A 16,361-nucleotide genomic window follows, 5' to 3' on the forward strand; every position below is an offset into this window, starting at 1 on the left:
CGCACTTTTTGTAGGTACTACTAGTGAACTGTGGTCCCGGTGCGCTCACACGCACATGGGTCTTTTTAGCAAGCACAGCAAACGTTCGCATTTTCTAAAGGTGACATATTACTAATTGGTCAGTCATTTGTGGAAGTTGCTTTTGATATAATTGTTTCTTAAGGCGGCGAGCTGGCAGAATCGTTAGCACGCCGGGCGGAATACCTGGCCGTATTTCGTCTGTCTTAACGTTCTGAGTTCAAATTCCACCGAGCTACACTTTGCCTTTCGTCCTTTCGGGGTCGATAAATTAAGTACCAGTTACGTACTGGAGTCGATCTAATTGACTGCCACTCTTACCCCAAATTTCTGGCCTTGTGCCTACAGTAGAAAAGCATATAATTGTTACCTCAGTTAACTGCCAGAGGCAAAGTTGTTATTAATAGACTTAATATTGGGGGTGTGCGGGAGATTAGTATCAACCTCTGTTTTCGATGGATCTTTATTTTGATTCCGAAGCAATGAAAGGTAAAATTGACATCGGCGGGATTTGAGATCAGAACATAAAAAAACCACAAAAAATACTGCATGGCGTAATTAGTTGCTGTTAATTTTGGTACAATGCTATGAATTCGTTTCGGTATTTCAATCAAACCATTACATGTTTTGTATATTCCCCGTTTACACAATTTTTGTCATGGTTCTTTTTAGGGTCAGATATTCTTTGATCTCGTCTAAAATTATCGACTTTTCTCGATGAATTTCTACTTTTGTATGAAAACTGCTGGGGGAAAGACTATACGGAGGATAAGGAGTGATATTAAATGGTGAGTAAAGTAATAATTTCATTTTGTTTTTATATTAGACTGATGAAATGAGTTCCAGGCATAAAAAACAAATAAGTTCTGCGGTCGATCCAGTCTCACTACAGATTCTTCAAGGCGATGCCCCAGCATGATGGCAGTCTAATGACAGAAATAAGTAAAACATAGTAATAATAAGAAGCAGAATTATAATTGTATATATATATATATACACACAGTTGCAAAGTGCCCCTCCTCCCCGTCCAAGGACGGTGATGAGTTGTCAAACATTTAAACCAAATTTTCTCAAGGCAACTTCTCCGACCGCTCCATAGGCCTCCCCTTTGAGAAACACTGATTTACCCTAAATTAGGGACACCAGCAAAAGAAGAAATAAAGATAGACTTTTTTTCTATTCCAAAGAAAAACGATTTTATTCACAAAAATATGCAACCGAAGAGTTTAAAGTACCAGTAATTATAAGGCTGTTGACTGGGAGAACACAAACATGGTTTAAACAGTTCTTTTCATTAAAAAAATAATTAAGCATGCCTATATTTCAATAAAACTTTTGGTTTTGTTAAACAAAGTTAAGGCAAAGAAAAAACTTCTTGAGAAACGAAATAGTCTTTCCTTCCTTCATGCCAAGTTTGAAGAAAATATCTCTTTTGCATCTTACTTTTTTGGTCTCTTAGATATACTGCATTTTGTGGCATTATTTCATGCCAGCCGGCACAAACTGCATGTGCATTTTTCTTGCGTACGTGTATCGATCACAACAGATGATGTACTTGCGCATATAAATGCACGTTCCCATCGCTTTATCGATCGTATTCTCACCTGGAATCGATTTTTGTAATTTTTTCAAGACTTATACACGTCCTGATACCTTCGGCATCTACATATCGAATTAGGCTGCAATCAGATTGAGGATGCCCGAGATCCTAGAGGACACACAGACGGACAGAACAGATTTTATATTATAAATATATATACGTATATACATATGTGTATATATATATATATATATATATATATATATATATATTAGAAAAAAAACTACCTTTTATCAATTCAAAATGAACAATTAAATTACACCATCTAGAAAATTACATATAATAGAATTATTAAAATTAAAATAACAATAAAATATCCATGATTAAGTAAATTGCAAAAAAATAATAAGAACATATGTAATGGGTAGAATAACGACACGTCATTGATATTTTATTGTTATTTTAATTTTAATAATTCTATTATATGTAATTTTCTAGATGGTGTAATTTAATTGTTCATTTTGAATTGATAAAAGGTGGGTTTTTTCTAATTTTTCATATATATATATATATATATTATATTGTGAAATTTGATTTAGTATTTCTAAATTGAATTTTTTTCCTTGTGAGTTTGGATTTATATTCCCTCAAATAATTTTTATATGTATGTATATATATATATATCATGGTGATCTGTATAAGGGGCATCTATACTGCTTTGCATAAAAGACACCCATACATGTACCATGTGAGAAGATCTCAACAGAGTCTCTTAAGTGGTTGGCGTTAAGAAGAGTGTCCAGTTGTAGAAAGCAATCTAAATCAGGCAGGAACTGGGTGCCGCACTCCTGTTTGCCAGCCCAGGTCAAACCAACCAACCCAGGGAAGCATGGTAAATGGACATTAAATGTAAAAAGCTGTGCCAAAACTGACCTTGCCTGTGATCTTGCCACTTAAAATGTACTCAATACACTCTGTAGTATGGTTGGTGTTAGGAAGAGCATCCAGCTGTAAAAGCTGAGCCAAAACAGACACACAAGTTTGGGGCAGTCTTCTGACTGACCACTTCCTACCAAACCATCCAACAGATACTGGTATTGAAGGCGGACATTAAATTAAGGGGATCAGGAAACGAGAATCCTGGCAGTTTGCTGTGTTTGAAAAGACACATCAAGCTAAGTAAAAGCATGGTTGCCCTTGCATACAAGCTTGTCCCTTGCGACCCCCTCCAGCTGAGCATCCCTGATCCTGCAGGCTCATGGGTGCTGATAACACGTAAAAAGCACCCAGTGGTACTGCGTAATATCACCCAGTACATTCTGTAAAGGGTTTGTGTTAGAAAGGGCATCCAGCCATAGAAGCTATTTTAAGATAGAGATGGGGCCTGATCAGCCCTTCAGCTGGTTAGCTCCTTTCAAACCATTCAACCCATGCCAGTGTGTAAAATGGAATTTAAATGATGATGAAGTAATAATTTTAAATTTATATATACACCTTATAGTATACCATTGCCTTTCTGAGCAAATAATTTGCCACAGATATCACAGTGATATGGCTTCTCACCTGTATGGACGCGTCTGTGCCTAATCAAGCCTTGATTTCAAGAGAATGATCTACCTTCAGCTGGTTAGCTCCTTTCAAACCATTCAACCCATGCCAGTGTCTAAAATGGAATTTAAATGATGATGAAGTAATAATTTTAAATTTGTATATAGACATTGCAGTATGCCATTTAAAGCCTGCTCACTGTATTTGGCTATCTGATGTCATCAACAATATGGATTTAAATGACAATGGATTTACTGTAGGAATTCCTTCATGTCCCTAGAGTTTAAACAATGAAAGGAAAGGAAATAGAATTTACAAGTCTATGATACTCTGTGATCATTTCAACCCATCATGCATCATTGCCTTGCAGGTGTCTTGTCAGGTGTGCTTTGTCAGATGACTTGTCGAAAGGTACCACATAATTTAATTTCTGTTTTCCTTTTTTGGATTAGAATTCTTTCGGGTAGTTCGAATGTGTCAAGCATTTTTCAGTCCCATCATCTACACATCCTCTCACAAGGCTTTGTTTGGCCACTCTGGGACTGAACCCAGGACCATGTGGTTGGAAGCCAACATCTTACCACACAACCATCCCTGCACTTCTATAGCCATGTCTATATAAAAATGTAGTAAAACTCTCACTGTTTTAATCTCTCTAATTCCGAATTATCTTGTATGTTTTACACTGTTGTTTCTCTTTCGTTTCAGATTATCAGATGACATCTGCTTCACCAGAGTTTTATATAAGCAACGTCATTAGAATGGAAAGTCTTTTGAAGACTGAGCAAAGATGTTATACAAAACACGTATAACCCTGTTTCTATAAATATTTACTGAATTACTGCAAAATATATCTTCTGAACTGACATATGTTATGAAATTTCTCTTCTTTATTGTCTGGAGTACACAGAAAATTATATTTGTATTTGAATTAATCCTTTAGCATTTGTACTGGCCGTATCAGTCCCAAACGTTCAAGCTATTTTATGTTAAAACTGCCCACATCTGGCCTCTTATACTCACCTGGCTATGTCATATAAACATAAAGAATCACATCGTTGAAATCTTAAAGCAATAAGATAATGAATGATTAATTCAGAAGAATTTGAATAAATAATCATTACATTCGACAGAGTAATCTGCGTGTTAATGAGAAGTAATTAAGAAGGCAGTTTGCAGCATCTTCAGATATTAACAAAGATCACTATTGATGGAGATATATCAGTAGAAATATTTGTTCAGAGCAATATACGAGAAGAAAAACCCTTTGTGTACTGTGACGAGAGAAAGGAAAATTATGGAAAATGAATTATATCGGAGTGAAGTTAAATGTAAAAGAGAGTCTGAAGAAATTGATTTTTCTGATGAGGAAAAGAATGAAAAGGGCAAAACAGCATTTGATTGTGATATCTGTGGCAAGTCGTTCTCTCGGAAAGCTAAGTTAGTCATTCACGAACGTACTCATACAGGAGAAAAACCATATCACTGTGAAATCTGTGGTAAATCTTTCTCTCGAAACGAAAACTTAACTAGGCACAAGAATGGTGTTCACACTGGAGAAGCACCATATCACTGTGAAATCTGTGACAAATCGTTTTCTCAAAACGATCATTTAACTATGCACAGGCGTGTTCATACAGGAGAAAAACCATATCACTGTGAAATCTGTGGTAAATCTTTCTCTCGAAATGATACCTTAACCAAGCACAAGCGTGTTCATACAGGAGAAAAACCATATCACTGTGATATCTGTGGTAAAATATTATCTCAGAAAGGTAGCTTAGTCACTCACCAACGTATTCATACAGGAGAAAAACCATATCACTGTGACGTTTGTAGTAAATCATTTCTTGATATTCATCATTTAACTATTCACAAACGCATTCATACAGGAGAGAAGCCATATCGCTGTGAAATCTGTGATAAATCATTCTCTCAAAGGTATAACTTAACTAGGCACAAATACATTCATACAGGAGAAAAACCATATCACTGTGATATCTGTGGTAAATCCTTCTGTGAAATTAGTAAAGTAACTATTCACAAGCGTGTTCATACAGGAGAAAAACCATGTCACTGTGATATCTGTGGTAAATCATTCTTTGATAAAAGTTACTTAACTAGACACATACGTATTCACACAGGTGAAAAGCCATATCAGTTTGATATCTGTGGTAAATCTTTCTCTGAAACTAGTACCTTAACAATGCACAAGCGTACTGTTCACACAGGAGAGAAACCATATCACTGTGATATCTGTGGTATATCATTCTCTCAAAACGATCACTTGACTATTCATAAATGCATTCACACAGGAGAAAAACCATATCACTGTGAAATCTGTGGTAAATCTTTCTCTCGAAAAAATTGCTTAACCAGGCACAAGCATGTTCATACAGGAGAAGAACCATATCACTGTGAAATCTGTGGTAAATCTTTCTCTCGAAACGAAAGCTTAACTAGGCACAAGAGTGGTGTTCACACAGGAGAAGGACCATATCACTGTGAAATCTGTGACAAATCTTTCTCTCGAAACGATCACTTAACTATGCACAGGCGTGTTCATACAGGAGAAAAGCCATATCACTGTGAAATCTGTGGTAAATCTTTCTCTCGAAACGATAACTTAACCAAGCACAAACGTGTTCATACAGGAGAAAAACCATATCACTGTGAAATCTGTGGTAAATCTTTCTCTCGAAACGAATGCTTAACCAAGCCAAGCGTGTTCATACAGGAGAAAAACCATATCACTGTGAAATTTGTGGTAAATCCTTTTCTCAAAACGAAAACTTAACCATACACAGGCATGTTCATACAGGAGAAAAACCATATCACTGTGAAATCTGTGGTAAATCTTTCTCTCAAAACAAAACCTTAACCAAGCACAAGCAGGTTCATACAGGTGAAAAACCATATCACTGTGAAATCTGTGGTAAATCCTTTTCTCAAAATGATCACTTAACTATGCACAAGCGTGTTCATACAGGAGAAAAACCATATCATTGTGAAATCTGTGGTAAATCTTTCTCTCGAAACGATTGCTTAACCATGCACAAGCGTGTTCATACAGGAGAAAACCCATATCACTGTGATATCTGTGGTAAATCTTTCTCTCTAAATGATACCTTAACCAAGCACAGGCGTGTTCATACTGGAGAAAACCCATATCACTGTGATATCTGTGATAAATCCTTCTCTCGAAGTGATAGCTTGACTAAGCACATACGCATCCATACAGGTGAGAAGCCATACTACTGTGATATCTGTGGTAAATCCTTTTCTCAAAGCGATACCTTAAGTAGGCACAAGATTAGTGTTCATACAGGAGAAAAACCATATCACTGTGATATCTCTGGTAAATCATTTTCTCAAAATAGTCAGCTGCTTAATCACTGATACATTCATACAGGGTAAAAAAACCATATCACTGCGAAATCTGTGGTAAATCATTCTTTCAAAATAAAGGCGTGACTAATCACAGAAGCATTCATATAGGAGAGAAGCTGTAGCAATGTCATATCTGTGGTAAAATATTTTAGGAAAATAGAATCTTAACTAATCAGATACATATTCACACAGGAGAGAAGTCATATCATTGCGGTGTCTGTGGTAAGTCATTCTCTGATGGACCCAGGTTAACTGTTCGCAAATACATTCATTGAAGTGTGAAAACCATATCACTGTGAAATCTGTGGTAAATCCTTCTCTCAAAATGGTCGTGTAACTATTCACATACGCATTCATACAAGACAGAAGCCATATCACTGTGATATCTGTGGTAAATCATTCTCTACATGGAGTGCCTTATTTAAACACAAATACATTCATGCAGGAGAAAAGCCATATCATTGTGAAATCTGTGGTAAATCCTGTTCTCAAAACGATCACTTAACCAAACACAAGCATGTTCATACAGACAGAGAACACATTTCATGAGGAATAGATTCATTTCCCAAGTTACAGACATTGTTTATGAGTTTTATTTTTCAAGCGCAACATCCAAATTTTGAAAGTTTCTACTACCATAACAAATGCATCTGTGTCTTACCAAGAAGTTTATAAAACGCAAAAGAATGCTTTTCAGTAAATAATTCTAGACATGTTTCTTTGCTTGTGAATCAGTGGTCACGTCTACAAATGATGGTGTCCCTGAGTCTTTTCAAAGTAATTCAGAAAACAATTATAATAATCATATTTTATGTATTCTAAATGATCTTGACATTGTTTTTGACTTTACATAAAATATTCTTTACATTCTACTGTTGTTTTATTGTCATTTATTTACAAGTATTATAAATTTTATTGGTAAAATATTTTTCTAGGAATGAATTACAATTTATAACATTGCTAATATGGGAAATTATTGCTTTGCTTTATGAGTTTTCACTTTAGGAGCAATCTCCAGGAAGAAATTAACTCATATATCAAAGCATTATTGTCTCTGACATTATTTTGGCACAAGGGCAGCAATTTCAGGGGAAGGAGTAAGTTGAATAACCACATGGATCAGCATGTGTGCTTTTTACATGAACTAGCACAAATGCTTCTTACAGGGAGTGGCATTGCACGATATATCTATATATATAAAGCTGAAGTTGTCTGTGTGTGTGGCAGATTTTGCAGCCTTCAACTAACACTATCTCTACCAACACACTGGCACAAGTTGATCAAAATTGAGAGAATGATAAAAGAAGGCTTGCTCTTCCTTCCGTAGAAGAAAAAATTCAAATCGCACCATGTCAACACCAAAAATTATTTAGATCAGAAAGGTGCTTTTTTTTCTAGGAAAATCCCTGATTTTTTATGATTCTTTGGCTGCTGTGTAGTCATTTTTTGGTGTATTTCAACCAGAAAAATGTTCACTTAAAGAGAATAACAGGCTACATAATGGAAAATTTTTACTTTTCAAAAATTCCAATTCTAAAGGGTCGAAAAGAAAACAAATCCGAGCAACGCTGGGCGATTATTCTAGGTGCTCCAGCATGGCCGCAGTCAAAATGACTGAAACGAAACAAAAAAAAAATGTGTTTAAATAGTCCAATTGCAAAAAGGACATTTGCTAGTGGCTGCACACACAAATAAGAACCAAGTCAATTTTCTACCCACACCTACATGGATGAAAATGGCACCCCCTTTCTGAAGCTTGATTATAACGGGTATATGGGTGGTGCAGTGAAGGCGCATGGCTCAGTGGTTAGAGCGTCGAGCTTACTATCGTGAGGTTGTGAGCTCGAATCCCGGACTGGGCTGCATGTTGTGTTCTTGAGCAAGGCACTTTATTTCACGTTGCTCCAGTTCAATCAGCTGTAGATCAATTGTGGAGATCCGTTGTGTGGGGCGGGACCAAACACAGAGATGTCACCGGGGGAATGGTTGGCCAAGCGGAAGTGACAGGCAACGGGAGAGTTGTAACTCAGCCGAATATCCCTTAGATGTTCGGTGAACCAGTCGGCCCATCTGTCCTACTTAAAGCATCCCACATAGGTTGCATTTTATGCTGTAAATGAGGCCAGATGAAGTGCACGTAAAAGAATGGTTAATACGTAGTTTGTTGGTTGGAGCCGGTGGTTGGACATGGGTGAGTTGCGACGTCACTGGTGCCAAGCTGTATCGGCCCCTTTGCCTTTCCCTTGGATAACCCTGGTGGCGTGGAGAGGGGAGGCTGCTATGCATGGGCGACTGTTGGTCTTCCATAAACAACCTTACCCTGACTTGTGCCTTGGAGGGTAACTTTCTAGGTGCAATCCCATGGTCTGTGTCGTGACCGAAGGGGGTCTCCGATGGGTGGTGCAGATTGTTAGAATCAGTTGATGAGTTATTCGTTATGGTTGTTAGAGATGTAAAGTATAATAGCCATCTCAATATGGCTAACCACAAAGGGGGGGGGGTGTTACTGTAGCTTTTTACCTTCTGAGATTTAATAATACATTTTTAGAGAGTTACTTCCCTTATATAAACTGAGCGAAAATGCATTAAAAATACGGAAAAATTATAGTAAATTTTTTTTTAAATCGTACTCATCATAGACGCGCGCTAATACCCAGAAGGGCTCGATATGAATCACGACTATAAGATACCCGGCTTTGGTTAAACTGCACCGCAAAATGTGGGAGTAGTTAGGAATCTAAATCGTAGGAGACAGACACACAACTTGACTTTTATATATAAAAATATGAGGGCCTTAAAAGTGATGCGACCATCTCCAGTTCTAAGCAGATGTAAGAACTTCTGTTGAGAACTGGTTTTCCTTAAAAAAAAAAAAAAAATTGGCGGGGATGCCCCTATCAATTAGATAAAAACGAGAGTCTTTATCATTAAAGAAAAGTTTGCAGTGAACAGGGGATGAGCGTCCAATGTGAATTCTGAAGGCTTATGTTATGCAGAGTGGGGAATTCTGCCAAGGTAGACTTTGCCTTTCATCCTTTCTGGGTTGATAAATTAAGTATCAGTTGTGTACTGGGGTCAATCTAATCAACTGACCCTCTTCGTTGTTCAACCACCATATCATGCTCAGTCTAGCCAGAATTCCAGTTGTCCTCTAGTATAATGCTCAGGAATTGAAAAAGACTTTTACGTTTCGAGCCTACGCTCTTCTACAGAAAGAAACAAGGAGAGACAACAAATGTGTGTAGTAGCTACTGATTTCGGTAGCTACTACACACATTTTTTTTCTGTGTCCCTTTCTGTAGAAGAGCGTAGGCTCGAAACCTAAAAGACTTTTTCAATTCCTGAGCATTATACTAATACATCTGTTTGTTTTCTACACCACCTGTCTTCGTCTTTTGTTTTTTTCGTGAATTTTCCTCATGTAGGCACAGGAGTGGCTGTATGGTAAGTAGCTTGCTTACCAACCACATGGTTTCGGGTTCAGTCCCACTGCGTGGCACCTTGGGCAAGTGTCTTCTACTATAGCCTCAGGCCAACCAAAGCCTTGTGAGTGGATTTGGTAGACGGAAACTAAAAGAAGCCCGTCGAATATATATGTATATATATATATATACATGTATGTGTGTGTGTATATGTTTGTCCCCCTAGCATTGCTTGACAACTGATGCTGGTGTGTTTACGTCCCCGTCACTTAGCGGTTCGGCAAAAGGGACCAATAGAATAAGTACTAGGCTTACAAAGAATAAGTCCCGGGGTCGAGTTGTTCGATTAAAGGCGGTGCTCCAGCATGGCCGCAGTCAAATGACTGAAACAAGTAAACTTAGCAGTTCCGCAAAAGAGACCGATAGAATGAGTACTAGGCTTACAAAGAATAAGTCTCGGGGTCGAGTTGTTTGATTAAAGGCGGTGCTCCAGCATGGCCGCAGTCAAATGACTGAAACAAGTAAAAGAGTAAACTTAGCAATTCCGCAAAAGAGACCGATAGAATGAGTACTAGGCTTACTCAATGGCAACATTGAGAGGTAAACAGACATTAATAGATAGTCACTTCATACATTCATTATCAGATATCTTCTTTTGGCTTTGGTTCCGATGTCAAAAGTTCCAGTTGAGCCAATCAACAGAAAAGCTTTCTCATAAGGCGGCAAGCTGGCAGAAATGTTAGCATGTCGGACGAAATGCCGCCACGTTCTGAGTTCAAATTCCGCCGAGGTCAACTTTGCCTTTTATCCCTTCAGGGTCGATTAAATAAGTACCTATTTCTTTATTACCCACAAGGGGCTAAACACAGAGGGGACAAACAAGGACAGACATAGGTATTAAGTCGATTACATCGACCCCAGTTCGTAACTGGTACTTAATTTATCAACCCCGAAAGGATGAAAGGCAAAGTCGACCTCGGCGGAATTTGAACTCACAACGTAACGCAGACGAAAAACCACTAAGCATTTCGCCCGGCGTGCTAACATTTCTGCCAGCTCGCCGATTAACTAAGTACCAGTTACGCACTGGGGTCGATATAATCGACTTAATACCTATGTCTGTCCTTGTTTGCCCCCTCTGTGTTTAGCCCCTTGTGGGTAGTAAAGAAATAGGTTTTTCGCCTGCCGCTTTGTTCTGAGTTCAAATTCTGCCGAAGTCAACTTTGCCTTTCATCCTTTCAGGGTCGATAAATTAAGTACCAGTTACGCACTGGAGTCGATATAATCGACTTGAACCATCTGTCTGTCCTTGTTTGTCTCCTCTGTGTTTAGTCCCTTGTGGGTCAGGTTGTGTGCATTTTATTGTGTACACACGTGTGCTTGAGTATGTGGTTGTGTGTATGTTTATGTGTGTGCGTGGGGTTGGGTGGGATAGGTTTCTGTGCATTCCTCTGTGTGTGAACGTTTGTGTACACACATGGGTGTGGGGAAGTATGTGTGTGGTGTGTGGGAGGTATATGTGTTCGTGTATAAAAACAATTTATAAAAATTATAAAAACAATAAAATATCCAATAAAAGTTTATTCCAGAAACTACCAGTCAGGAACAAAACGCAACCTTAAAAATATATATGACTCTTTATTTTCTTATTTACAAAAGAAGTACGTTGGCATATTGGTATCCACTTGGTTCGATATAGCAAGGCTGAATATTAACATTTGTAAGATAAACCTCACAACCAATTCAGCAGCAACAGAGCAGGTCAAATCCCAAGCGTCTGGGACAGGAGAATAGGCTAATCACACATTTAACATGTCCTTTCGCTTCAATAGTCGTGTCTCAAGTCAACGACGCTATTAAGTAATGTGATAGAATTTTCTTCCCCAGTCTCTAGCGCATATGCATGAGGGAACTTCCTTAGGCCTTCCCAGAAGGTTCCAGCCCCACACACGCACACTGAAGAATGATGTTGCGTGTCCGCACACTGGAAAATGACGTCACTACACATGCATCCATTTTTGTGTCTCCTTGTCTTCACATTGTGACAGTTGTAAACCAGTGTCACCATCATACATGTGGTGCGATTTTATTTCCAGTCTCCCATGAAAAACATGTCTGACTATAGGGAAACAGTTGGCCAATTCTTTCAAGGCCTCATCATTTTCTTCACATTCCAAGAAAGTAGCAGCTGCTGAATGTGGATTTGTTGCTGAGGATAATCGCCCAATTTCTATTTGGGACCACTTACCGGGCCTTCTTGCAAACGCCTGTCCTGATTCTAAAATCACCCAGGATGCAAAGTGTGCCCAAACAAAAAGCACATACATTTTTCTGAACGCCATTGGACCCTACGGCTTCAATGCTTTATTAAAAAAAAAAGGCATTCATCAAAATTCTCTCGTTATTAATGAAACTGATGTTTCAACACTAAAACAACGAATCCTGGTTTCCAGATATTACGATGTTGAAATTCAAGACAGTCAACAATTTTCTTACACTCATAGAAATACAGGATTGCAGGGCTACGGGTATATACAACTGTCTTCTATCATTTTTAAACAAACACTCAAAACGAACTTTTTATACATTTTTTTGACTTGGAAAACATTAATTGAAACGTTGAATGTTTGGACATCAAAAGTGGAGGCACATGGCTTAGTAGTTAGAGTAGCGGACTCGCAGTCGAGGGATTGCGGGTTCGAATCTCAGACAGGACGATGTGCGTGTTTATGAGCAAAACACCTAAGCTCCACGTGGCTCTGGCAGAAGGTAATGACGAACTTCTGCTGACTCTTTCGCCACAACTTTCTCTCACTCTTTCCTCCTGCATCTCGCAGCTCACCTCTAGAAAATTTGATAGGTTTCACCTGTGGTAATGCAAATGTTATGGGATTACTAGAGGCGTTGGACCCAACCAATGTAATTAAAGGAAGGCCAAGGTCAATTATACCACTTATCATGGCGATTCCCCAAGTTTTTGTGATGAAAAAGATTTCAAAGAAATTATTCAGGAATGGCGGATGGTTCGGGGAGGTTCTTTCATTCTGTATAATGAACCAGAAAAATTTTGGTTTGCTGTTTCACAAGAGAAATGTGGTGATGAGTACCGCTATCCACTGTTGTCATCCTTTATGCTTAGACTTCTTTCTTTACCACACTTCTCTGCATCGTCAGAGAGAATTTTCTGTTTTCCACAATATCAAAATTGCTTGAAAACTTCTATGCTTAATTCTCTTGTGAGGTTGAAAACTTTGTTACAAAAAACTGATTGTATGAAGTGGGAGTCGGATGAGCAACTTTGTAAAACATTACTTGAAAAAAATTGGTACAACAGTCAACCTTTTTCATTTTGATGTCCTTCCTTCTTACTTGAGCCATGCCTGGCTCATAAGGGCCGGCTTCCCGGTTTCTTGGCGTATAGGTTCCCCACCTGAACGGGACACCAGTCAGTCGCAGGTGAGCTGCAAGATGCAGGAGGAAAGAGTGAGAGAAAGTTGTGGCGAAAGAGTCAGCAGAAGTTCGTCATTACCTTCTGCCAGAGCCACGTGGAGCTTAGGTGTTTTGCTCATAAACACACACATCGTCCTGTCTGAGATTCGAACCCGCAACCCCTCGACTGCGGGTCCGCTGCTCTAACCACTAAGCCATGTGCCTCCACTTTTGATGTCCAAACATTCAACGTTTCAATTAATGTTTTCCAAGTCAAAAAAATTTATAAAAAGTTTGTTTTGACTGTATTTGGGGCCTTCAGTAAAATTCTGTACATTTTGAAAAAAAAACCTTTGGCAGCACTGGTTGGGAGCATTAAGGGGTCTTTTTTTTTTGTTTTGAGATAATGATTTGCCGCCTCCTTGACTGGCCTCCGTGCCGGTGGCACGTAACAGACACCATCCAATCGTGGCCGTTGCCAGCTTCGCCTGGCACCTGCGTCGGTGACACGTAAAAAGCACCCACTACACCCACGGAGTGGTTGGCGTTAGGAAGGGCATCCAACTGTAGAAACACTGCCGGAACCGACTGGGCCTGGTGCAGCCTTCTGGTTCCCCAGACCCCAGTTTGAACCGTCCAACCCATGCCAGCATGGAACGTGGACGTTAAACGATGATGATGATCACGAGTTGTATGGCTTGTTTCCTGCACGAATGTATTTTTACTTATTTAAGACATCTCTTCCATAAACTAATTCGCCACAGATATCAATCACAGTGAAAGAGTATCTCTCCTGAGTGAATGTGCTTAAGTTAAGTGGCCTCTATCAAGTCATTGATGGAGGCTGCTTAACCTGTGTGTCAGCTGGTCTTATGGTAGTCAATCGAAGGAAGAAACTGTCTAACCTCTTTGGACAACTGGATCTTTTCCTTTTGAACGGCAGACAATTTCTATTTAACTAAATACTTTTAAACTTCATATACTGGTAGAATGTGTCAAAATAAAACATTTTTTTCTCTTGGCTTTCTTGAGAAAATTGTAATTTGTTTGTTCAACGTAGTTTAATTTTTCGAATTTAAACCAATCCTATGCCCTCTTTTGAGCTAAAATCATTTGCTGCGTCTAAAACTGAGACAACATCCTGTAACTAACCCTAAACCTCCCCCTAACCCTAACCCTAAATTTTTTTTCTTAATTGTTACACGTGTAAAAAAAAAATAAACCAATGGAATTAAATTAATTTAACAATTAAGAAAAAAAAAGTTAGGGTTAGGGTTAGGGGGAGGTTTAGGGTTAGTGACAGGATGTTGTCTCAGTTTTAGACGCAGCAAATGATTTTAGTTGAATGGAGGTAATCGATTGGTTAAAATTGCCGAAATGCTCGGATTTTCAGACGAAATATCTTACAAACTATAGAATTTTCTCAAAGCCAAGAGAAAAAGATGTTTTATAAAGACATTCTACCAGTATACGAAGTTTAAAAGTGTTTAGTTACGTGGAAATTATTTTAAAAAACTGCCCGTCAAATGGAAAAGATCCCAAATATCTTACAAACTATAGAATTTTCTCAATAAAACCAAGAGAAAAAGATGTTTTATAAACACATTCTACCAGTATACGAAATTTAAACGTGTTTAGTTACGTGGAAATTATTTTAAAAAACTGCCGGTCAAACGGAAAAGATCCCAAATATCTTACAAACTATAGAATTTTCTCAATAAAGCCAAGAGAAAAAGATGTCTTATAAACACATTCTACCAGTATACGAAATTTAAACGTGTTTAGTTACGTGGAAATTATTTTAAAAAACTGCCGGTCAAACGGAAAAGATCCCAAATATCTTACAAACTATAGAATTTTCTCAATAAAGCCAAGAGAAAAAGATGTCTTATAAACACATTCTACCAGTATACGAAATTTAAACGTGTTTAGTTACGTGGAAATTATTTTAAAAAACTGCCGGTCAAACGGAAAAGATCCCAAATATCTTACAAACTATAGAATTTTCTCAATAAAACCAAGAGAAAAAGATGTTTTATAAACACATTCTACCAGTATACGAAATTTAAACGTGTTTAGTTACGTGGAAATTATTTTAAAAAACTGCCGGTCAAACGGAAAAGATCCCAAATATCTTACAAACTATAGAATTTTCTCAATAAAGCCAAGAGAAAAAGATGTCTTATAAACACATTCTACCAGTATACGAAATTTAAACGTGTTTAGTTACGTGGAAATTATTTTAAAAAACTGCCGGTCAAACGGAAAAGATCCCAAATATCTTACAAACTATAGAATTTTCTCAATAAAACCAAGAGAAAAAGATGTTTTATAAACACATTCTACCAGTATACGAAATTTAAACGTGTTTAGTTACGTGGAAATTATTTTAAAAAACTGCCGGTCAAACGGAAAAGATCCCAAATATCTTACAAACTATAGAATTTTCTCAATAAAGCCAAGAGAAAAAGATGTCTTATAAACACATTCTACCAGTATACGAAATTTAAACGTGTTTAGTTACGTGGAAATTATTTTAAAAAACTGCCGGTCAAACGGAAAAGATCCCAAATATCTTACAAACTATAGAATTTTCACAATAAAGCCAAGAGAAAAAGATGTCTTATAAACACATTCTACCAGTATACGAATTTAAAACGTGTTAGTTACGTGGAAATTATTTTAAAAAACTGCCGTCAAACGGAAAAGATCCCAAATATCTTACAAACTATAGAATTTTCTCAATAAAACCAAGACAAAAAGATGTTTTATAACACATTCTACCAGTACACGAAGTTTAAAAGTGTTTAGTTACGTGGAAATTTTTTAAAAAAACTGCCGGTCAAACGGAAAAGATCCCAAATATCTTACAAACCATAGAATTTTCTCAATAAAGCCAAGAAAAAGATGTTTTATAAACACATTCTACCAGTATACGAAGTTTAAAAGTGTTTAGTTACGTGGAAATTATTTTAAAAAACTGCCGGTCAAACGGAAAAGATCCCAAATATCTT

General features: G+C 37.7%; 1 protein-coding gene across 1 annotated transcript in view; it reads left to right on the forward strand.

Annotated features, from left to right (window-relative positions):
• LOC115224993 (zinc finger protein 845-like) overlaps positions 1-16,361 on the forward strand; it is a 254,784-nt gene that overhangs the window by 77,181 nt on the left and 161,242 nt on the right. Inside the window, exon 7 of the mRNA XM_029795922.2 lies at positions 5,570-5,592. Within this exon, the coding sequence (XP_029651782.2) occupies positions 5,570-5,592 (23 nt within the window). The remainder of the gene's footprint in view (positions 1-5,569; positions 5,593-16,361) is intronic.

Source organism: Octopus sinensis, linkage group LG27 (genome assembly GCF_006345805.1).
Source record: "Octopus sinensis linkage group LG27, ASM634580v1, whole genome shotgun sequence".
Lineage (NCBI taxonomy): Eukaryota > Metazoa > Mollusca > Cephalopoda > Octopoda > Octopodidae > Octopus > Octopus sinensis.